This window comes from Haliotis rufescens, unplaced genomic scaffold, assembly GCF_023055435.1.
Source record: "Haliotis rufescens isolate VD_foot unplaced genomic scaffold, xgHalRufe1.0.p SCAF_51, whole genome shotgun sequence".
NCBI classification, from domain to species: domain Eukaryota; kingdom Metazoa; phylum Mollusca; class Gastropoda; order Lepetellida; family Haliotidae; genus Haliotis; species Haliotis rufescens.
In genome coordinates this window covers 1,328,487-1,354,346 of record NW_025964235.1, presented here as the reverse complement: position 1 = coordinate 1,354,346, position 25,860 = coordinate 1,328,487, and the positions used below count along the sequence as shown (strand labels likewise).

Below are 25,860 nucleotides of genomic sequence, written 5' to 3'. Positions count from 1 at the left end.
GTGATGACAGTAACCCTGGAGCGTCAGGTGGTGACAGTAACCCTGGAGTGTCAGGTGGCGACAGTAACCCTGGAGTGACAGGTGATGACAGTAACACGGGAGTGTCAGGTAGTGACAGTAACCCGGGAGTGTCAGGTGGTGACAGTAACCCTGGAGGGTCAGGTGGTGACAGTAACAAGGGAGTGTCAGGTGGTGACAGTAACCCTGGAGTGTCAGGTGGCGACAGTAACCCTGGAGTGTCAGATGATGACACTAACACGGGAGTGTCAGGTGGTGACAGTAACACGGGAATGTCAGATGCTTGGTTGGTTGGTTTGTTGTTTAACGCGGCACTCAGCAATATTCCAGCTATATGACGTCGGTCTGAAAATAATCGAGTCTGGACCAGACAATCCATTGACATCATGAGGAACAATCCACGCAATTGGGATCGATGACATGCATCAACCAAGTCAGCGAGCCTGACCACCCGATCCCGTTAGTCGCCTTTTACGACAAGCATATGATCATTAATTGATTGTCTTTGTGCGTAATATCTAATTTAGGTAGAAACTTCAATCTCAACGTTTGATATTTTTCACATATAAAAAGAAAATGAATCTCGTCTTCAATCTCCTGGTTGGTACAGTTAGAACACCTTCAATTTTCGAAATCACTATGCTTGGTTCTACGATATTTATTGACAAGGACGTTATGGAGAGATATTCGAAATTTACAAAGAGCTCTCAATTGAGTTTTATCTTGTAATATGCGTAAATATTTTTCTGGTTGTAACAATGATTTAATACCAGCATAATGCTTGAGAAAATGTGAAGAGGAAACTTGTTGGTGCCAGTTTTGCTGAAATATGTCTAATAATCTTTGTTTAAATGTATGTAAAAATAGTTTTTCATTACCAGTGTCTTGTGGGATCCATACAAAGGATAATCCAGTATTAAATAATATGCTTCTTACACCAGATACCCAATTCGTTTTCCCTTCACCATCTAATTGTTTTAGCATTTTGTAACATTGGAATGGGTACCTGTGAGCTTCCATTTTTAAATAATTTTATCCAATATTTAACAACACGCAGCTGGCTATGTACGTATACACTACAGCGACCAGTTTCACCAAGTACTGCCTTCTTTGAAGCATATTTACCAATGCATAAAAACTGCTTAAAATACAAAGTGTGAACTTACTAATTGGATTTAAAATATTTAATGCCCCATATTTCCGAGCCGTAAAACAAAATGGGTATAATTGTACCATCAAATATCGAATTTGCTGTAGAAAACAGCTACAGCTTTATATTCCTGCCTACCCGAGGTTGGGTTGAATCTGGGTTTCTAAAAAAATAATTCTATTACATTTCTTGGTTTAATCTTGGTTACAAGTAGGGCAGCATACCAGAAGAAACATGCAATCACCAGGCCAAGAAACCACTTTAAAAATACTGCTCGCTTTTTATAGAACATTCCAGCGATAATTATTTCCATACGGATATAATGGACACAAGAACATTTATATTATTCAATTGACGCGTGATACATGTGTTTGTTGAGGTATAGTCCAGAAAGGTCCGGTTGAAAATCAAGCTGTCACTCAAGAGGGGAGGTAACTCTAATTTCCTACATCTGCCAAAGCGTGGTTTGCTAGAAGTTTCTTCACCAAGATGGCGGACGACAACAAGGCTAAGGTAATGCTTTAGAGCAATCATTGGAGAAACTCACTCTTCGTGATTGATATCAAAACCAAACGTTGTTGGCTTGTTTAGCTTAACAAGTTACCGTTGTATCAGGAGTGAAATGAGTATTCAATAACCACGTGCCTATTCAAAAAGCTCTTTACTTGCAAAGTTACAAGTTGAGATCAGTGATGCTGATATACGGAGGTGACTGATAAATGTGATCTTTCACCACCCCTATCTATTTAAACACGCTTTCTTTGTATAACGATGTTGATCCAGCTCAGCTCTTTCTGTACTTTATGTTGAATTTTTCTTGAGGAATTGGTGCCTTTGTTCAGCGCATCAAGACCTTCCAAAGAGGTATCATCTTGCTGGGGCATCATCACATTAAGCATTGTTGCATATATCATGTTTATAGAGCCATTTTGCGTAACATGAAACACATATATGACCACTGACTATGCAGAATCTAAATGCAGATATATAAGTCTAATTCAACTACAAATGGGGTTTAATTCCAGCCTTTGAACAACGTTTGGAGAAAACAATCACAACTAAAATTAGTGATTGAAAGTTTTCAATTCACCACATGCACAAGTGCACAGGATTTCCTTCTTCCTTGTACTCTGCAACAACGCTTCCAACTATGCATTTTTGACGTGTAAACACATCGTCTCGGGAAAGTACCGTGAAATCCCGCTTATCCGGACCCCAGATATACGGAAACTTCACCTACTGGACGATATATACTGGCCTACCTTTAGAATACAGTACCACATACCTTTCGGCCTACCTTTAGAATACAGTACCACAAACCTTTCAAACACATGACAATACACTTTTATAGCAAGCACTAGTTTACGGAAGCACTTTCATTTTGTATATATTTTTTATTTCGTTTTTCTCGTAATTCAAGTGGCTAAAAGGGTTAAAAGTGGGAACTAATATACATATATTATTCTTTCGGTGCATTGATTTACATTATTATGCACAAGAATGTAGTTTATAAGGGATATTATATTGGTGCTGAACACATCCAAATACTGCTAGTGTTAGGGTAGGTTACCCCGAACTCTATCCTTAGTCCTTGGATCCCCTTTACGATCAATCACCCCTTTTCAATCATTAGGGTTAGGTACCCGTTTAGTGCCTATTAGATTACCCGTTTTCTGTCCTTAGCCCTTAGATCCCCTTTACGATCAATCACCCCTTTATGGTCATTAGGGTTCGGTAAATCTACCCGTTTAGTTTCTATTATAGATTCTATAGCGGCTCCTAATATTCTTCACACAAAAACATCGAGTAAAAAGAATGAAATGGTTTTGTGTCAAATACTTTTGCTACTGGAAACTGTCCTGGAACATTCACACAAGCAACTTTCACCAGCTACATCTTTTCAGTACTGATTCAAAAGCGAACTCACCGTTGTGTTGTCACTAGCCATGCTCATGCCTCCCTCGTTCCTTACTATTATCCACATCATCCTTACAGTTTTCCCTACCACACTTTTCTGTCACAAAATCAACCCAACGAATTATTAAATAACACATCATTCATGCGTACTTGCGAGTTCGACGTCTGACGCCTGGAGCCGTTTTCAGTTTGCGTCATATCGGATCATTCCTCGCCACTCGGTATCTTGTAGATTACGGGATGGGACGAGTGTGCCATATGGTATCCGGATCATTCGTAAGTGTCTATAGACTATAGTCACGAGACACCATGCCTACCCGTAACCTTCGAAAGGGTCCGTCACCTATTCAACCCTTTTTGTTCAGTTCCATAACGTCATAGGCATGACTAGGTTAATTTGCACTTTGTTTCACAGTGTGGACGTAGCTCAGTCGGTTAGCTGTCAGGCTAACAATCCGAAGGTCGCGGGTTCGCGTCTGATGGATTCTCACAAAAACTGGTTGCTTGTCTTTGAGACATGTGACCTAGGGCAGAGACCGTCCTCACGAGAAGTTGTGGTACTGTATTCTAAAGGTGCTCCTATATGCTACATTACATGATTCATATACTCGGAAACCCAGTTTCTAGATCTGGACAGTAATATCAATTACCATATTTGACGTAATAAGCGCCCACAGTGATATTTGTTAATTTATTGGCAAGTGAACAATCCCAATTACCACCCCTTCCGATTGATCAATATCTGTATAATACGCACTTGTGTGTTATATGCACCTTTAATTATGGGCAATTAAATTCTATTAAACATATATTGTATATAAACAGTTCAGGCTGTCAGCATAATCCACGAAATTTATCTTTCAGCTCTGTTTTTTTCCACCAAAATAATATTCTAATAAGAGACCCCTATTTCTAATTTTGAGAGCGCCCTGGGCGCTTATTACGTCAAATACGGTACCAACAGTGCAAAATGCATACTATTGTGTCCCACTTGGCACCAAAAGCACTAAATTCTAGAGACCCAAGGCACTATATACTAGAGATCAAAACATGTAGTCTGTCTCCCTGACCCAAGAGACCAGTGAAGATCTGGGGTAGAATAAGTCTTCAGCTACCCATGCTAAACCAACCAAGACCCAAGAGAGAAAAAATAAAAAAGGAGTCCAACTCAAGTCTAGAAGTCTGATTTGACAAGAAGAGATTCCCTCAACTTAAGCACTATATACTAGAGCACTAAAGCACTATCATGTGACTATATTCTTGTCAGTTCAAGCACAACAGACACTTCATTTCAGAACAACACTTCATTTCAGGATAGAGGTAGTCTTGACTTGCAAAATCATTCTAGACTTAAGACAGACTACATGTGACAAAATACTAAACGACAAAATACATTTCTATCTCTGATATCGGATAGTGTTATCTGATTATTATGCTCACAATCTATCCTAGTGGTTTAGCTTTCATTCAAAGGTTTACATTGATTGAACAAAAGAACATTTCAGAATGTCTGAAAAATCTATTTTCATTAAATCTTCCAGACTTGGTAGAGGTATGCTGGTAGAAGCACATACAAATGTTCTTTGTGTTTGTAGTGGTGTCATTAATAAATGGATCATTTTCATAGCTTGGAGTAAAACAAGTGCAGAGTATTCATCAGGTAGATTGATCCGACTTTCTAAATCAAACTTGGTGTATATGGTGTATGAGCAATGTGTGAGGTGCTTGGTGTAATGTCTTTGTAATGCCTCCAAAAACAGAATTCTTGGGGGAACCCAGTCTATTTAAAGGGCAAATAAAGCCAACATAACAACTTTGCAAATTTTAATACTCTAGGGCATTCTTAATTTCAAATGCTTGAAATTGAATTTGAAAAAAAAACCGGGAAAAGACAGGCGAAAAATGACACAACTGAGAGGATTCCCCTGACTGGGGTTAAAACAGGTTCCTGGTGTTTGACGCGCTGCACAACTTCAACGATCATGACGACCAGTCTGCCTTCTCCCGCCTCTGAAATATTAGTACATTACATATTTTTTCTGTCTGCTCATCCATTGGATTACCGTGTCCACAACGTACGTCACCTTACCGACCTTAGTAACAACACTGAATATGCTTCCAGTTGTTTACTCAGCTGATTAATCCCTCCATGTACTATGTGGAATAGGGCCAAACAGGATGTTAGTAATAAAACACTAGTTACAATTTGTTAATTGTTATTTAATTCTTCACAATGTCAAGATCAAAAGCCGATCTCATGATCAACAATGTATGTAATGTTGTTATTTTTGTAGGATTAAAAGAAAAAGCAGAAAGTATATGTATAACAGCTAAGAATCACAAGGTAGATAAACACGACAAACAAATCAGCCAATGAAAACAGTTGTCCCCATCGTAGCTTTAGGCCACAGGTTTTTTTTGGAAGCCGATCACGGAGCATGTGATTCCAGCACTTTCACTTGGACGTTTAAATACTTTCTACGAATGTTATGAATTTTTCTCTCTCTGAAATTGACTAAATGTATCTTGGAAAATTCATATTTGCTACAAAAGTAAGCTTTGTGTTGACATTTGACCGTCTTGTGGTTTACTTTGCTTTTTGCTTACTCCATTACTGTTCACACGAGTGGCAATCCATTGTTGTGAATGTAAGACCTCAGAAGGGTTACTTAAAGTGATAATTGCACCTTATCGTTTTCAGCCGTGCATGTCGGTCAGTATCACAATAAAATAGAATCCTAGAGTTAAAGTACGATAAACGAGTTTGTAGGTCCACATTTTACTACATTTCAGCCGGGGCTGCTGTATGAGATGTAGGGACACAGGTGGCTACTCAGGAACATTTCTAAGGGGACCATTGGATATTGGGGAGGGGGCTGAAAATGCTTGCCACAAAAGTTACGTTGTTGCAAGGTGTTTCTCTTAAATAAATGTTTTATCCCTGAACAGTGAGTTGGGTTTTACGCCATTGTGTACAGTGTTCGAGTTATGAGAGAAAAGCCCAAAGTGATGCAGGTCTTGGACATTTACCATTTTATTGAAACCCACCATGGTGCTGACAAACCTAGAATCAAAATCTGGGTGAAATTGGGTTCATGCCCAAGGGATGCATCTTTTCACAATCAATTGTAGCATCTCTCTCCCTCCCCCGTCACATGCACACTTAGTGAAGACCATGAACATGGGCCTTTATCATTCAATCATTGCTTGGCAAGTGTACACTGTATTCCTTGATACATGACTGGTTGAACTTGTCCACGATATGTAAGCAATGTCACGGATAAACGTGTTCTAGCAACAGCGTATTTAAAGTTTACTTGGCAAGAAAGCTTACATTGGTTGACAGGACTGTTTGACAGGCTCCACTGGTGATGTTTTTAGGCTTACTACACAACCATTATTGGCATGAGAGGTTGTTTTTCCATGTACATCTTCCATGTTGCCCTGGAGAATTCTTTTGATACATGTCATTCAAAGGTTAAAGTCATAATCATGGAATAGAAAAAGACTCATCAAAACGAGTGTGGTTACACTGTGTCAAAAAGTATTGATGCATTTTCCATTACCTCTTTTCCATGGGCCCTTTGTTATGAAAGGTTGTAATTATGATTAGTCAAAGGTCAAGGTCGGCATTCATTTTTTGTTAAATATGATTATATCATTGTCATGGTTACCTTTACAGGTATAAATCTTTATAGTGCCATGTATCTTTACAAATCCTACAGCATGAAATGTTTACAACATGTCTATCAAAGGTCAAGGCTGTTTTTGAGGTTATTTGGAAACTTGGTTGTATCATCTGTTTCTTGTTAGTTACTGTTGCACTTCTACTTGTACACATGGTGTAAGTCTGACACTTGAATAATTGTCTTAAGAATTTTTTTAAGTGCATGAGGAAATGGCAGTGAAATGGCGAAGAACTCACTCACTGTTCCTGTTTTTGCAAGCAAGTGTTTTTTGTGTATTTCTCCTGTTTGTAGATTTGAGATTGTGACCATGAATTATTTTCACTGAGAGACATCTGTGATTGTTTTGACCCACCATGCTCACAATCTGGCCCTGAAAGACCGAGGTATCTTACTGCAAACACGAGAAACTGGCCTCTAAAGATGTACTATCATACCTCCATGTCAAAATGACCAGACCCGATTGGTCCATGTGATCTTGATTAAATACTATACCCCACCAGCGAAGGAAATAAATTTCTTATACCCCTCCACAAAGAACACAGGCTACACATGGATTTCTCATCGGCAGAATAAATCCTTAATACCCCACTACAAAACAATAAGTTCCACACAAGTCAGTTAAAGTCATGTGACTGCACAAGTTAACCTCATCTCAATCGAACAGCTGTGTCCTATCCATTTTGAATTTGTTTTAATTCTTTTACAGTCGCAGATTAAAACATTACAATGAGATAAATTGATTGTAGTAATATCACTTGGGGTACATGTGGTCATATGCATCCCTCGTTAGGTTTTATAAAACCTATCGCGGGACACATCAGACCTCAAGTACCCCTCATGATACTGCTTCAACAGACATTTTGTCAAGTGTTTGGATTCATTGTTTCATTCATTTTTTTTACCGGGATATGCCTTGCATTTGTGCTGAAGCATATCTTCAATAATTGGCACTGTCCTGTGTGCCAAATATTTTCCCTGACATGTATTATATTGTAAAACTACAATTTTTCTATGTGACCAATGCAGGCAGCAGAGCTGAAACTTAAAGGAAACAAAGCTTTGGAGCAGGGCGACACGGAGGAAGCTGTACGATGTTACAGCGAGGCTATCAAGCTGGACGACGGCAATCACGTCCTCTACAGCAACCGCTCAGCAGCACTTCTCAAGTGTGGCAAGTACCTTGAGGCCCTGGGAGACGCAGATCGGACGGTCGAGATCAAACCTGATTGGGGAAAGGTAGGTAAAATACTCACTGAGTTTCTATGACCTTACCCGTGAAGATCCGGGTGGGAATAGGCCTTCAGCAACCCATGCTTGCTGTAAAAGGCGAATATGCTTGTTGTAAGAGGCAACTAATGGGATTTGGTGGTCAGGCTCGCTGACTTGGTTAATGCTTCATGGGAAATACTGGAGTGTTTATTGTTGTGGTTTCAGGGCTATTCACGTAAAGGTGCGGCACTGTGTTACCTGGAGAGGTACCAGGAGGCTTCCGAAGTCTATGAAGAGGGCCTGAAGCTGGATCCCAGCAATAAGCAGCTTCTGGATGGTCTGGAGGATGCCAAGAAGCATCTTACAGGTGTGAAATAGTTCCTTCCACCCCTGTTTGTGTAGCCCCTGACTGGCTGTGTGTGTCACCCGTCACCAGTGTTGCGTGTTTACTCCCAAATTGAAATAATATGTTAACCCTGAAATCTGTACGTTAAAGAACTTGGTGCGAAACCAACAAACAACCAACAACTGGTATACAATCAACAAATGTATTACAAGATTAACTAGGTTTACAAGTCAATACATATTACTGCACAGAAATTATTTTAGGCAGAACATAATAGAGTGGTTGTATAATATTCAATGGCAATATATAATATGATGGCAGTGTCCTGTAACAAATACAAAAATACAGTGGTGATAGCAAAAGTCAATGATAATAGTATATTCACCCAGCGGCGACAGTGGTCAAGCTTCCGAGAAACACCTAGGCTGGGGTGATGAGTGATCTTCACACGAAAGCTGGTCTTGATGTCATGAAATGTGTGAGAGACAAAATGTGTGGGAGGGGCATGTTCTTGACCCCTTATTTATAGTCTAACTAGCTACTGGAAATTTCTGCACAGTGCCCTCACCAGTCTAGCGGCACAAGAGCATTACACAATATTCCACCTCAGTCAACGGTATTCTAGAAGTTTACATACCATATTTTCTTGAGTATAGTGGATTCAATATTTTGGAAAAAAATTAAATTTGAATACCAAGCGCAGAAAAAAATAATTACACCGTACCCCTTTAGTGAAGTCCGGCAAACGAACGGGTGATGAGAAACTTGGTCAGTACAAATTCGAAATTTGAGATAAAAAATCACCAGACATGTTGATTTACCGTTTAAATTGTATTTTTGTTCTGCTGGGCATTGTTTTATATCCAGGGATTAAGATTACCTTGTGTATTTTCTCGTAAACTAAGCCGGACACAGCAATCAGCTGTACACATGTTTTCTTGGAATCTACCGGTGATTCGGTCAAGACACACCCAATGATATAACTTTACAGGATTTTAATGCAAGCATCGGCAAAAATTGTATCTGAAACTATAATTTTATCAGGAATAATATATTCCAATATCTTGTTAATTTAGATGCAGCTTTTACTAAACATATAATAATAATAACCCTAAGCGAAGAAGCTGATCGCTATTGCCGGGTATTATTTTTTACATGGAACCTGTCTGACCAGTCACCGTCAAGGCTCCCGTGCACGTGATCGCGAGAATTACGTGTTGACATAGAATCGTCCAACAAAAACAAATATGACTTTTAACGAGTCAAAGTATAGCATTTATGATATATGTATCTATTCTCTGTCAACTAAAGTTCGTTTCAAGGCGTCAATATTGGTAATCTGACCGTGGTTGCTGTTAATAACGGTGAGTTGTGCGATCTTCTGATCGCTTCACACACGATTTCGCCGAAATTAATTAAAACAATATTAAAAGGAATTTTGAATAAAATTAATGAAATAATTCACAAACATATAGCCAGACAGTGTAATTACATGATTAATTTGCGTACTTCAGTATGGATTTGTTGACATGGTATTTCCCGTATTACGTGCTCACGGTAATGTCTTTCCATGAGGGAAAAACATCAAAACTCATTAATTCGTGTATAATGTGCACCCCCTTCTACACAGCTGTGTTTTTTGGAAAACTATACGGTATCACAGTAGCATCTAATTATAGTAACTTCCTCAAAACTGCTTACTTTAAGTAGTACTACATTCCTGACAACTAATCACATCCAAACACAACTGTCAACAGAAACAATGTAACACAGTTACAATCATAGTTCAACAATAAAATACACTACTATATAACTCCAGTCTCAAACCCCTTGGTGTAGCCCCTGACTCCCAGTGTCACCAGTCACATACCCCTTGGTGCAGCCCCTGACTCCCAGTGTCACCAGTCACATACCCCTTGGTGCAGCCCCTGACTCCCAGTGTCACCAGTCACATACCCCTTGGTGCAGCCCCTGACTCCCAGTGTCACCAGTCACATACCCCTTGGTGCAGCCCCTGACTCCCAGTGTCACCAGTCACATACCCCTTGGTGTAGCCCCTGACTCCCAGTGTCACCAGTCACATACCCCTTGGTGCAGCCCCTGACTCCCAATGTCACCAGTCACATACCCCTTGGTGCAGCCCCTGACTCCCAGTGTCACCAGTCACATACCCCTTGGTGCAGCCCCTGACTCCCAGTGTCACCAGTCACATACCCCTTGGTGTAGCCCCTGACTCCCAGTGTCACCAGTCACATAACCCTTGGTGCAGCCCCTGACTCCCAGTGTCACCAGTCACATACCCCTTGGTGTAGCCCCTGACTCCCAGTGTCACCAGTCACATACCCCTTGGTGCAGCCCCTGACTCCCAATGTCACCAGTCACATACCCCTTGGTGCAGCCCCTGACTCCCAGTGTCACCAGTCACATACCCCTTGGTGTAGCCCCTGACTCCCAGTGTCACCAGTTACTCATTTCGTTTCAGGCCCTGCAGGCAGTCAGCCAATCACCAACCCCTTCGCTATGCCTGATTTGTTTGATAAGCTGGAAGCTAATCCCAAAACGCGTGAGTTCCTGAAACAGCCGGACTATCGGATGATGATGGCAGCCTTGCAGAAAAACCCCAACAGTTTACAGTGAGTGGCAGCAGAGAGACCTGCTAGAATTTCCATTTTGAAAAGATGAAATAAGCACAGGAGCAGTATTGATGGTGGTTTCATGCTCATAAGAAAATGTACAAGGGTCAAGTCTGAAAACTTCTTTATCTTTGATGTCGTCAAACCAGAGGTGACTTTGTGATGTAGCTTCAGACAGAGCATGTTCAGTTTTAAAGTTGTATTTCACTGGACATGTGCTCTCCTAAACTAGGAAGTGATGTCATTAAACAGGAAGTGCTTACAACTTTATGTATCCCACTGGGCATGTAATGCGATGGGATATAGTAATCATCTGGTCGATCCGTACGTCGATGCCAGCGCATTACTTGAAAACCGTGAAAGATTACATGTATTGACCATGGGCTGAAAGTGGTACCTTTTGCTAAAGTGGGGGCCAGGGGGATATGTCATCTTTTTGCTTAGGGTAGCTGGAGGCAGACGACTAAGATGTACTGCTTTAAATGACATAAAGGATCAAAGATGAATGTAGGTAGATGATATGATTAGATGATGTCAGAATGGTTTTGGTCGGGAAGTTTGGGGCCATTCAGATCAGCTGGAAATGGGGCTGCGTCTGTGTTAGCATTTTCTTGTTACAAATAGAACTGTTCTATTTCAATATTATTTCCAGAAATATTCAAGATCCCCGCATCATCGCAACACTTGGTGTCTTGTTTGGGTTTGAAACTTTGGGTGATGAGCGTGAGGATCCGATGCCGTCCCGGAAGCCGGAGCAAGCACCACCCACAAACAACAAACAACAAACAAAATCAGAAGACAAATCTTTATCCTCAAATCAAAAACAGGTAGAGAAACTAATTTCTGCATATATGCAGCCATTATGGTTTAGTAGCGATTGATCAAAATGCATTTAGGGCAGGCTGTCAAGGTCAGAATATCAGATTTAGGGGCGGGATGGTATTTGCTTTGGGGTGGGGGGGGGGGGATGTATTTTAGAGGTAATGATAGAAGCCAGGAGACCCATTGGGGTTAAGGCTGGGGAGCAGGGATGTCTGCATTGGTGTTCAAGATGGGGTAGGCAGGTGTGCTTTGGGGGTGAAGGCTGGGAGTCAGGGTTTTCTGCATTGGTGTTCAAGCTGGGGTAGGGAGATGTGCTTTGGGGTGAAGGCTGGGGAGCAGGGATGTCTGCATTGGTGTTCAACCTGGGGTAGGGAGATGTGCTTTGGGGTGAAGGCTGGGGAGCAGGGATGTCTGCTTTGGTGTTCAAGCTGGGGTAGGGAGATGTGCTTTGGGGTGAAGGCTGGGGAGCAGGATGTCTGCATTGGTGTTCAACCTGGGGTAGGGAGATGTGCTTTGGGGTGAAGGCTGGGGAGCAGGGATGTCTGCTTTGGTGTTCAAGCTGGGGTAGGGAGATGTGCTTTGGGGTGAAGGCTGGGGAGCAGTGATGTCTGCATTGGTATTCAGGCTTGGGTAGGGAGATGTGCTTTGGGGTGAAGGCTGGGGAGCAGGGATGTCTGCATTGGTATTCAAGCTTGGGTAGGGAGATGTGCTTTGGGGTGAAGGCTGGGGAGCAGGGATGTCTGCTGTGGTGTTCAGGCTGGGGTAGGGAGATGTGCTTTGGGGTGGAAGGGTGGGAGTCAGGGATGTCTGCTTTGGTGTTCAAGATGGGGTAGGGAGATGTGCTTTGGGGTGGAAGGCTGGGGTAGGGTGATACTCTGCAGTGTGTTTATCTACCACTGTCTAACTTAAGTACTGTCGGAAATGCTAGAAAACTGCTTTGTGCCTTTTAAAAAAGGATATGATTTTTCACGGACAGTTGTTATTGAAATATCGAGTAACAACCGATCACCCTACCTGTGGTTTGAAGTATTTCAGTCACAAGGAGTCCTATCAACAAGTTTACAGGCAACAAATTCGAAAGAAAACAGGAAGTTCACATTGATGGTAGCAGTCTGAAACAGACTATAGAAATATGCGCACGTGACTCCGTTCTAATGATAATAATGTAGTCTTCATAAAACATCTAATCCACAGACAAAAATCATTTTGAGAAAATTCAAGATGTGCATCTTCTAAAATGACAAAATGACGATGCGTTTGTTTTGTTAACATCGCTCCCATGATGCATGTAACATTACACTTGCATAGCCATAACCATGGTACACGACATGGAGTCTGTACTGGGAAATGTATACAAGTTCTTAACGCTTTAGAGAGATAGAGGGAAACCATTTATTAATTTAGATAGGGTGAATTACCGAACTGCCCAAACTATGGGGTTTTCAATTCATACCATCAAATCTACAGTATGATAAGAAAACAAAACAAGTATAGGGGTGGTCTCAAAAACAAAACTGGCACGTAAACGGATATAGGACAGCTTTGATACAGGATGATCAGGCGTATAGTGTACAAGCTTTATGAGCAGAAGGTAACTATCGGCAGACGGACAAAAAGCACCCATTGTACCATCAGGTAAAGGTAATCGTGTCCTTGTTTTGCATGCTACAGCCCATGATATGGGGCTTATTTATGGGTGTGTGCTAGTTTTCGAGGCGAAAAAGAAAACTGGTGATTTTCATAAGGAAATTATAGGATGTGATGTATTCATAGACTGGTTGGAACTTCAGCTATTGCCCATTTTAAACAACGTCAGTGTTATCGTCATGGATAACGCCAGTTAATATAACTTCCGGGAATCAGATACTGTCGCCCAAACGAATAAATAGTCTAAAAGACGACCATACAGGAATATATGACATTGTCGACTTAAGACCATTGAAACAAAAGTTCAACTCATGGAGAAAATTCAGCTGAATAAGAAACCAGTAAAGTACAAGACATATGTGCTGGCGGCACAACACGGTTACGTTGTCTTACGTATGCCAGTCAGACAGTGTGAGCTCAACCCTGCTGTGTCCATCTTGGCTAAGTGTAACGGGTTCGTAGAAAGACATAACACAACATTCAAAAGTACAGATTCATATACGTCATCAGCGGAGATAAATGCTACCTCAAGAAACCATCTGTAGAACAACAAATACTTCTGGATTCCAAAATCGCAACCTTCCAATACTCATCCCATTTCATAGCTTTTAAGTAGTAGTCCATCATGTTTCCAAGCAGTATATATGCAGTACATATCCTAAATTGCTACCCCATCAACTCATGTCAATTAAGTACAATAACATGAATATTTTGAGACCACCCCCATCTCGGTAACATTTGCATCCGGGAGAATGCACGGGACGGTGTGAGGTCATCACCTCAGGACAGGTGTTAGGGGATTACCTCAGGTTATAGGCCATTTCATACATGCATGACAACATAGGAATATTTTCTAAGTTTATCATCATTTTACCTGTAAAAGTACATTTTAAGGGTAATCACTATGTCAGTTAAGACAGGCTAGATTAGGGCCATTCGCGTTATTTTGATGTATGCTCTTTTTATAGTCATATGACTCGTATTTATTAAATGAAGCTATAAAAGCAGTTTTCTAGCATTTCCGACAATACTTAAGTTCACATTGCACTATTTATCGGGGCAAGGGCCTATTTTGAAAACATGAATATTTAGCCTAGTTTTTCCACAGGTCATTTCATTCAAGGTAAGATCTGCAATGATTTCCAGTAATAAGTTTTGGGTGTACCTGGTGAGCTATTGGTGGTCTCACAGTTGTTTCTGTATCTTTTGTTGCTATGGTTACCTGGTTGACGTGCTTCAGGCCCTGGTGGAAAAAGATGAGGGGAATGCAGCATACAAGAAGAAGGACTTTGCTGCTGCACTCGAGCACTACCAGAAGGCTGCCGACCTGGACCCCACAAACATCACCATCCTCACCAACAGGGCAGGTCAGTCAGAGGAAGTCACACTAAGAACTAATTAGAAATGTAATTCCAGCTTCATTAGTGATGTGAGCTTGTTAGTAGTCAGAACAAGTTGGTAAATAGTCCTCATGTACCTCCATTGACCCTGATGAACCTCCACTTGTCCTGATGAACCTCCACTTGATCTGATGAACCTCCACTTGATCTGATGAACCGCCACTTGATCTGATGAACCTCCACTTGTCCTGATGAACCTCCACTTGTCCTGATGAACCTCCACTTGATCTGATGAACCTCCACTTGTCCTGATGAACCTCCACTTGATTTGATGAACCTCCACTTGTCCTGATGAACCTCCACTTGTCCTGATGAACCTCCACTTGTCCTGATGAACCTCCACTTGATCTGATGAACCTCCACTTGATCTGATGAACCTCCACTTGATCTGATGAACCTCCACTTGTCCTGATGAACCTCCACTTGTCTTGATGAACCTCCACTTGTCCTGATGAACCTCCACTTGATCTGATGAACCTCCACTTGTCCTGATGAACCTCCACTTGATCTGATGAACCTCCACTTGTCCTGATAAACCTCCACTTGATCTGATGAACCTCCACTTGATCTGATGAACCTCCACTTGTCCTGATGAACCTCCACTTGATCTGATGAACCTCCACTTGATCTGATGAACCTCCACTTGATCTGATGAACCTCCACTTGATCTGATGAACCTCCACTGGTCCTGATGAACCTCCACTTGATCTGATGAACCTCCACTTGTCCTGATGAACCTCCACTTGTCCTGATGAACCTCCACTTGTCCTGATGAACCTCCACTGGTCCTGATGAACCTCCACTTGATCTGATGAACCTCCACTTGTCCTGATGAACCTCCACTTGTCCTGATGAACCTCCACTTGTCCTGATGAACCTCCACTGGTCCTGATGAACCTCCACTTGATCTGATGAACCTCCACTTGTCCTGATGAACCTCCACTTGTCCTGATGAACCTCCACTTGTCCTGATGAACCTCCACTTGATCTGATGAACCTCCACTTGTCCTGATAAACCTCCACTTGTCCTGATGAACCTCCACTGGTCCTGATGAACCTCCACTTGATCTGATGAACCTCCACTTGTCCTGATGAACCTCCACTTGTCCTGATGAACCTCCACTTGTCCTGATGAACCTCCACATGTCTTGATGAACCTCCACTTGATCTGATGAACCTCCACTTGATCTGATGAACCTCCACTTGTCCTGATAAACCTCCACTTGTCCTGATGAACTTAGGAACATTTAAGAAGTAAATATCTAAAATGTCTTTGTGGAATATTTAGACTAGAACTCCAGTTGCACTGACTGTCTATCTGCTGTGTCTTCAACCTTCCTTGCTTGTCTGTTCCAGCTGTGTATTTCGAACAAGGCAACTACGACCAGTGTATAGAGGAATGTAAGACAGCCATTGATACAGGACGGGAACACCGAGCTGACTATAAACTTATAGCCAAGTAAGACTCCCCAGATCCTGTTTGCTTGGTAACTTCATCTCGATTACCCAGTGTTTTGTATCTCCATTCTTGTATGATAAATAATCTGCCTTCGTTAGGAAGAGATCTCACCATCTCCCATCCCTTGTGTAGCATCTCGTATTTGGTACAGGACTCGAGGAAGCTGGGGGGTGAATGGGGCCAGTGTATTTATTAGCATAGAAAGGAGATATGATACACTGGATTATCATGGAAGCAGTAACCATGGTAACACATGTAGCTGTAACAGGCTGTACTGGACATGGGTCCCGAGGTCCCTCCAGGTCCGGGGTCATGTGACTGCAGCCATGTTGTTGATACAACCTTCAGATCATCGTGACTCTGGTCACTCAGTTAACTACAATTATTGTGGTGAATTTTCATTATAAACATTTATTAACTGAAAGCTGGTTTCATGTATTTTGATCGCGCCAATTATGTTTCTGGGTTTGTTAGCACCGCACCCCTGCTGAAATGGTAAACGTCTGAGACCTGCATCACTTCAGGCTTTCCTCCCACATTAAGCTGACATGCCTTGTTTAACTGGAATACTGTTCAAAGCGGCATTAAACCAAACTCACACATGCATTTTGAAAAAATTATGTCTATGTTTGCTGGCAATTTCCCACGATTGAATTTAGTTACCGTGACAACATGGTAAAACAAAACTTTGCATGTATATCCCCATTATTGTAAGTTAGTGGCTGTCAGTATTTATTGATTTAAGTATTTGACACCAAAACCTACGGAACGTCCGTGATGTGTCTGAGAATGTTAACTCATGTTGTTACCATGGTTACACCAGGAATTTAGAAATAATTTGCTCTTACATGTTCAGTATCTCGACAGTATTGAAGCAGATCCTTGGGTATGATAGAACACGTCGTTGTTAGGATATGTTGTTGGAACATGTTGTTGGAACATGTTGTCAGTACAAATTAGAAGACATTGTTAGAAGAACACATTGTTAGAACATGTCAGAACACGTTGTTAGAACACGTCTGAACATGTTGTTGTCAGAACATGTTATCATGTAATGTTATGTTGACAGTGTATTGAAACTTCCCCTTTGGACAAAAACATGGCCATTTATTGATGTGGAATTTAGGGTTAAGTCTGTAACAGGTCTAAACAGGTAACATTGTATTGATTCTAGATATTTTGATATGTGCCTGATTGTCCTTTGAACTTAAGACATCCCAACACACTCTGTAATAGGAGACATGCAGGGAGGAGACGTTTTCTGAGGATCTTCGGAATTTTGGGGAGTTTGATACATCAAGGATCACTTTTGTGATACATGCCATTACAACATATGCATAAATCATATGGTCCCCCACTCGGCCCCAGACCCAAGACCCCGGGGTAACTTTCAGTGTGTTAAAAACAATAGACATTCTCATCCCTGCGTATCAATACTGGACATTTTGAGACAACCATCGTCAGTACCTGTGAAAGGAGTGACGACCAGTCTGTGTAGCCCCTGACTTTAGGTTCAAGAACTTATTCATGTGTGGTGCATTGATTTTGTATTTTTATTATTTTGCAGAGCATTCTTTCGTATAGGTAATGCATATTTAAAAAAGGAAGATTTGACAAATGCATTGGCGTTTTTCAACAAATCTTTGTCGGAGCATCGAGTGCAAGACGTAGTAAAGAAAGCATTGGAGGTATGTGGGCCAGGGTTTGTCTTAGAATAGGACAATGTGTTGTATTCTACTCCGCTATTGATAAGGAAGTTATCATGTCATGTTAGAAACAAGCGCCTGCCCGTAGGCCTGTTGCAAGTAGACTTTGTGTAGGACCTGTAGTTTGTATTGATCCTTATGGCTTGCAGTAAATTTACAAGTCCATTCATTTGTTTCAATAAATTGCATGGTTTTTTATCTGAGGGCCTAAAGAGTTGAGTCAGGGCCTGCAGCATCTAATGTCTGTGGGTCCTGATGGCAGTCTGGCAATTTGTTTTATTTCAGACACTGCATTATCTGTCCATGACACACAAGACTGATTTTCATAGTAAGCCAAGTGTATGTTTAAATATGTCTGACATGTCTGATTATCATTTACAATAGTTGAGCAGTATTTATGTCAGTTTGGGCATGAAAAAACAAGTTTAAGTAAGAACATTGCAGTGGTTTGTGTATGTGTCTGGTGTACCATGTGTATGTGTCTGGTGTACCATGTGTATGTGTCTGGTGAACCATGTGTATGTGTCTGGTGTACCATGTGTATGTGTCTGGTGTACCATGTGTATGTGTCTGGTGTACCGTGTGTATGTGTCTGGTGTACCATGTGTATGTGTCTGGTGTACCATGTGTATGTGTCTGGTGTACCATGTGTATGTGTCTGGTGTACCATGTGTATGTGTCTGGTGTACCATGTGTATGTGTCTGGTGTACCATGTGTTTGTGTCTGGTGTATCGTGTATGTGTCTGGTGTACCATGTGTATGTGTCTGGTGAACCATGTGTATGTGTCTGGTGTACCATGTGTATGTGTCTGGTGAACCATGTGTATGTGTCTGGTGAACCATGTGTATGTGTCTGGTGTACCATGTGTATGTGTCTGGTGTACCGTGTGTATGTGTCTGGTGTACCATGTGTATGTGTCTGGTGTACCATGTGTATGTGTCTGGTGTACCATGTGTATGTGTCTGGTGTACCATGTGTATGTGTCTGGTGTACCATGTGTATGTGTCTGGTGTACCATGTGTATGTGTCTGGTGTACCGTGTGTATGTGTCTGGTGTACCATGTGTATGTGTCTGGTGTACCGTGTGTATGTGTCTGGTGTACCATGTGTATGTGTCTGGTGTACCGTGTGTATGTGTCTGGTGTACCGTGTGTATGTGTCTGGTGTACCATGTGTATGTGTCTGGTGTACCATGTGTATGTGTCTGGTGTACCGTGTGTATGTAGCTGGTGTACCATGTGTATGTGCCTGGTGTACCATGTGTATGTGTCTGGTGTACCATGTGTTTGTGTCTGGTGTATCGTGTATGTGTCTGGTGTACCGTGTGTATGTGTCTGGTGTACCATGTGTATGTGTCTGGTGTACCGTGTGTATGTGTCTGGTGTACCGTGTGTATGTGTCTGGTGTACCATGTGTATGTGGCTGGTGTACCATGTGTATGTGTCTGGTGTACCGTGTGTATGTGTCTGGTGTACCATGTGTTTGTGTCTGGTGTATCGTGTATGTGTCTGGTGTACCATGTGTATGTGTCTGGTGTACCATGTGTATGTGTCTGGTGTACCATGTGTATGTGTCTGGTGTACCATGTGTACCATGTGTATGTGTCTGGTGTACCATGTGTATGTGTCTGGTGTACCATGTGTATGTGTCTGGTGTATCATGTGTATGTGTCTGGTGTACCATGTGTATGTGTCTGGTGTACCATGTGTATGTGTCTGATGTACCATGTGTACCATGTGTATGTGTCTGGTGTACCATGTGTATGTGTCTGGTGTACCAGGTGTATGTGTCTGGTGTACCGTGTGTATGTTTTTATTGGAATTGAATCAAATGTACCAACTATCCTTCTGTTGGAACAGGTTGAAAAGTTGATCAAGGAGAGAGAAAAATTAGCATATATCAACCCCGAATTGTCTCTTCAAGAAAAGGAGAAGGGGAACGAATGCTTCAAGAAGGGTAAAGTCCACCAAGCACAACAAACTGATAATAAAATAAATATGTTCCAGAATCGGCACAATGTATTGTCACAAAAGACACAATTTGATGCCGTTTTACATCCCTCGGGCATGTTGGGCATGTGTTAGTCATGCTAGAACCGTCACCATTGGTTTGAATCCTACATTCCCAATGATTATATTGAAAGGTTTGCCGGCACCACACCAGCTCATGGTGACGAGATATTTCTTCAGCTACAACTGCAAAAGACATATTTTTTATTAAAACTATGAGACTAAATACTTTTTAAAACAAAAAACATGTCATAATGCCAGATAGTTTCTTTATTTTTTTAATGGTAGGAAGGAACCACAATTATTTTATGAAGTATTTACCGAGACAATATTAAGGGCCGGTCCTAAAGGTGTGCATATAGCAGCAAATGGTCTTTCTGTTTCCGTGGTAGTTTCTCTGAACGACATGGTTCACTTGTTGCAGGGGATTACCCGAATGCTGTGAAGCATTACACCGAGGCTGTCAAACGGAACCCAGAGGATGCCAAGATATACAGCAACAGGTCTGCCTGTTACACGAAGCTCATGGAATTTGAGCTGGCACTGAAAGATTGTGATACATGTATCAAGATTGACCCCGCATTTAGTAAGTTTATAACTCTGCTTTTTGTTGCATGACTTTTTTAAGTTTGTGGGCCAACCACCTTATCAAGTGGAGGTCTTGTGTTTATCACTGTCATCCCATAACAAGTCGGGGGCACGGGTGGCCCTGTCGTGGGTTTCAACGAAGTTCTAAACGTCTGAGACCTTCATCACTTCGAGCTTTCCTCCCATATTAAGCTAACACGCAGTGACATAACTGGAATACTGTTAAAAGTGGCATTAAACCCCACTCACTCACTCACTCACTCACTCACTCACTCACTCACTCCATAATTTCTGTTCAACATGTGATAGTTACCTAGGTCACACATTCCACACACATGTTTACCTCTGGGGACCTCTATTCCTGGTCATGAGGCTAATTAGACACAATTTTATGGATAACAACTTCTTTATTTACTGTTATGTCTACTTGTGTGTCATTCGTCAAATTCTGAGAAATGCCTATCAAAGAATTCATTGTTCATTTGGCTGGCAACTAAGATGGATCTGTTAGAAACTCCTGAATTTTCTTTTATTCAGTTTTCATGTTTCAATTGACTTGTTTCAAAGCATAGTCTGAAATGGATATCGCCAGTTTGACACGTGTGCCGTTAATTACGAGAAAGCTGCTTTCTGGCTGGCTTTGTGTTAGTCGTTTCAGTGGTCGGTCAATGTTTGCGAAAGGTCGTTCTGACGTCACCTGTTCTGGGATGTCATCAGATCTAAGATCTGATTTAAATGAGATTTCTTGAATGTAAACAAAACCTTGTGTAGAATATAATGTCAGTGAAACGTGTACCTTTATTTCAGTTAAAGGCTATCTACGTAAGGGAGCTAATCTACTAGCAATGAGGGAGACGACGAAGGCTGCTGTGTGGTATCAGAAGGCACTGGACATCGACCCCAGCTGTCAGGTGCGATGTTTGACATGCAGTCAGCGATGTTTGACATGCAGTCAGCGATGTTTGACAATGAGTCAGCGATGTTTGACATGCAGTCAGCGATGTTTGACAAGCAGTCAGCGATGTTTGACATGCAGTCAGCGATGTTTGACATGCAGTCACCCTATTGACAAGCAGTCAGCGATGTTTGACATGCAGTCAGCGACATTTGACATGCAGTCAGCGACGTTTGACATGCAGTCAGCGACGTTTGACATGCAGTCAGTGACATTTGACATGCAGTCAGCGACATTTGACATGCAGTCAGCAACATTTGACATGCAGTCAGCAACATTTGACATGCAGTCAGAAATAATTGACCGGTAGTCGGAGATGTTCACGTGCAGTCAGTCATGTGCACGTACATGCATGAAGATCAGGGTGCTTGTCGTAAGAGGTGACTAACGAGATCGCGTGGTCAGGCTCAGTGAGCTTGGTTGATGCATGTCATCATATCCCACTGTGTAGATTGATGCTCATGATGTCAATCACTGGATTGATTGGTCCAGACTCGATTATTTACAGACTGCAGTCATATAGCTGGAATATTGCTGCACGCAGCATTAAACAACAAACAGACCACAGAACACCCTGTGATGTATTAAGTCTGGTCAGAGCTAAGTCAGCCACAACTCATCCTTCATCCTTGTCAGTTTTCTTCTGAAACTCTGCTTTGATACCAGGAAGCACTTGAAGGCTACAAGAAGTCGGTAACTGCTGAGAACAGCGACCCCGAGGCAGTGAAGAAGCGAGCAATGGGTGACCCCGAGGTGCAGCAGATCCTGCAGGATCCTGCCATGCAGATGATCCTCCAACAGATGACCAAAGACCCCAACGCAGTCCGAGAGTAAGTGTTCCACTGATCCTTGAAACCAGTGGATGTACATCATCCAGTTGGGGCCGTGGGGTAGCCTTTTGGGTAAAGTGTTCGCCAGTCACGCCAAAGACCCAGGTTTGATTCCCTACTTGAGTACAATGTGTGAAGCCCATTTCTGGTGTCCCCTGTCATGATATGGCTGGAAAATTGGTAAAACCATACTCACTCACACATGTTGGGGCTTCCAAGGTAGACGTCAAGATGTATGACAGCGCTGTACCACAAGATACCAGATACTTGACCAGACTTTAGTAAGACATACTACCTGTAGTATATATAGTATATACTACAGCTATGGAATGGACTATATAAGCTGAGCTTACCTGACAGAACAGAATGTAAATTGACATGGGCTTCTAGCCAATGACATAGTCTGTGGTTATTTAAAAGTCACGTGAACTGCTACTTACGAAACTGAATGATGTTTGAGATGTTATTGTTGTTTGAGACGGACCTGGAAATATCTTGTTTTATCTGCGTCTAGAACGTCTTGTGGAGTTTAAGGGATGTTTGTGACAATGTTGTTTGTGACTGACATGGTAATATCTTGTTTTATCGCATCTAGAATGTCTTGTAGAGTGTGAGGGATGTTTGTGACAGTGTTGTTTGAGACGGACCTGGTAATATCTTGTTTTATCGCATCTAGAATGTCTTGTGGAGTGTGAGGGATGTTTGTGACAATGTTGTTTGAGACTGACCTAGTAATATCTTGTTTTATCGCATCTAGAATGTCTTGTAGAGTGTGAGGGATGTTTGTGACAGTGTTGTTTGAGACGGACCTGGTAATATCTTGTTTTATCCGCATCTAGAATGTCTTGTGGAGTGTGAGGGATGTTTGTGACAATGCTGTTTGAGACTGACCTGGTAATATCTTGTTTTATCGCATCTAGAACGTCTTGTGGAGTGTGAGGGATGTTTGTGACAATGCTGTTTGAGACTGACCTGGTAATATCTTGTTTTATCGCATCTAGAATGTCTTGTGGAGTGTAAGGGATGTTTGTGACAATGTTGTTTGTGACTGACATGGTAATATCTTGTTTTATCGCATCTAGAATGTCTTGTAGAGTGTGAGGGATGTTTGTGACAGTGTTGTTTGAGACGGACCTGGTAATATCTTGTTTTATCGCATCTAGAATGTCTTGTGGAGTGTGAGGGATGTTTGTGACAATGTTGTTTGAGACTGACCTAGTAATATCTTGTTTTATCGCATCTAGAATGTCTTGTGGAGTGTGAGGGATGTTTGTGACAATGCTGCTGTTGTTGCAGGCACCTGAAGAACCCCCACATCGCAGCTAAGATCCAGAAGTTGATGGAAGTTGGCATCATCGCCATACACTGAGGACACCCTTGACTAGGTCGCCACTTCTATCATGCCCCCAGGGGGCGCTGTGCTTGTTCAGCTCACCTCATGATCATCTTCATGTCTCCGATACGCAACTGGCCTTTGATAGTGCATGTGTATGTATATATGAAGACTGAACCATTATAAACCTGCCTCGTTCAGCGCCAGGAACCTTGCTCTCTCATATGTGTGCTTGTTGTTCATATTTGAAAATAACAACAGTTCGGACGTATGAATTTAATTATTTGTATTAAGTTATGTTTAGCACATACTTGAAATGTAATTGGTATTTTTCTCTTTCATATTGTAAAATGAAGTAATCCATTGTTCAATGACAACATTCTAGGACATCATTCTAGGACAACATTCTAGGACATCATTCTAGGACAACATTCTAGGACATCATTCTAGGACAACATTGTTTGTAATAGGACATCGCATGACAGCTCCCCCAGTAGGTTTACACATAGTCACATGGTCTGGGTCTGGGTTACCTAAGGGCAGACAACTCTAACTTTCCTACCAGCTTCTCTTCACCAGGCTAGCCTTTCATTGAAGAGGTTCATTTTGGATAAGAAACATTTCTTGCAGCTCTGATGGGGAGTCATCATTGTGCTTGTTTCTACCATCAAATATACTTGTCATGCCTAATGTGTTGTGTAACTGAATATATGGGCCACTGCCTGCAGGAATATTGAATAACTATGTGCACAAAGTCAGTTGTTTCTAAAAAGTGCTATATAAAGAAGGACATTGTCAGTCTTGAATTGTTGAGTTTGTTTTCATTTTACTTTTTCATCTTCCCAGGGCAAGGGTGTTAACAGACTATAAAAGTCCAGTTTCCACCCTTGCCGAACTTGGCTGGAATTATGAAGTTATATTTTGGCTGAACTAACGAGGCTATGCATTGTCTAATCAAAATCGCGTAATGAAATCAACATGCGGTTTGTAAGCTGCCATGCAGATTTCGCTTGATTGCAGGATTTGCAAAACCTGTACCGCCAACTTGGCGTCAACAGATATTTTCCAAATCATTTCAGCTTTAAAATCAATGTGCTCATGTGATTTGATGCACTTCACAAAGTAAGACCCTTTTTATTACAATAAAGGCTTTTGATTATTGACTTATTGATTTGAAGCAAATGCAAGTAATATGAGAGGTGGAATCTGATTGGTCAATAGGAGGGACAAAACTTGTAATAGCCACTGCTGGCGTTATGATCGAACCCAGAAACTCTAGCTAGTTTGCCAAAGGTTGAAACTGGACTTTTACAATCAAGAATTTCTAAAATAATGAAATTGCGCTGGTAACAATTGTCTGGCGCAAAATCACTTGGATACCGAGATATTTCCTACTGTTTACATGAAGTGATCAGTTTGATGTATCAAGGAGCATCTGTATCACACAGATCAGTTTGATGTATCAAGGAGCACCTGTAATACACAGATCAGTTCGATGTATCAAGGAGCACCTGTATCACACAGATCAGTTTGATGTATCAAGGAGCACCTGTATCACACAGATCAGTTTGATGTATCAAGTAGCACCTGTATCACACAGATCAGTTTGATGTATCAAGGAGCATCTGTATCACACAGATCAGTTTAATGTATCAAGGAGCATCTGTATCACACAGATCAGTTTGATGTATCAAGGAGCATCAGTATCACACAGATCAGTTTAATGTATCAAGGAGCATCTGTATCACACAGATCAGTTTGATGTATCAAGGAGCGTCTGTATCACACAGATCAGTTTGATGTATCAAGGAGCATCTGTATCACACAGATCAGTTTGATGTATCAATGAGCGTCTGTATCACACAGATCAGTTTGATGTATCAAGGAGCACCTGTATCACACAGATCAGTTTGATGTATCAAGGAGCATCTGTATCACACAGATCAGTTTGATGTATGAAGGAGCACCTGTATCACACAGATCAGTTTGATGTATCAAGGAGCATCTGTATCACACAGATCAGTTTGATGTATCAAGGAGCACCTGTATCACACAGATCAGTTTGATGTATCAAGGAGCATCTGTATCACACAGATCAGTTTGATGTATCAAGGAGCATCTGTATCACACAGATCATTTGATGTATC

General features: G+C 41.6%; 1 protein-coding gene across 1 annotated transcript; it reads left to right on the top strand.

The window, feature by feature from the left end:
• Window positions 1-1,568: 1,568 nt before the first annotated feature.
• LOC124140655 (stress-induced-phosphoprotein 1-like) lies at window positions 1,569-24,519 on the top strand. Its single transcript, XM_046508335.2, has 13 exons — window positions 1,569-1,681; window positions 7,801-8,010; window positions 8,209-8,350; window positions 10,812-10,962; window positions 11,615-11,789; window positions 14,672-14,798; window positions 16,188-16,290; window positions 17,858-17,978; window positions 19,858-19,954; window positions 20,432-20,593; window positions 21,403-21,506; window positions 22,217-22,380; window positions 23,677-24,519. The coding sequence occupies exons 1-13, from the start codon at window positions 1,658-1,660 to the stop codon at window positions 23,747-23,749; spliced, it is 1,653 nt and encodes a 550-aa protein (XP_046364291.2). The 5' UTR covers window positions 1,569-1,657; the 3' UTR covers window positions 23,750-24,519.
• The last annotated feature ends 1,341 nt before the right edge of the window (window positions 24,520-25,860 follow it).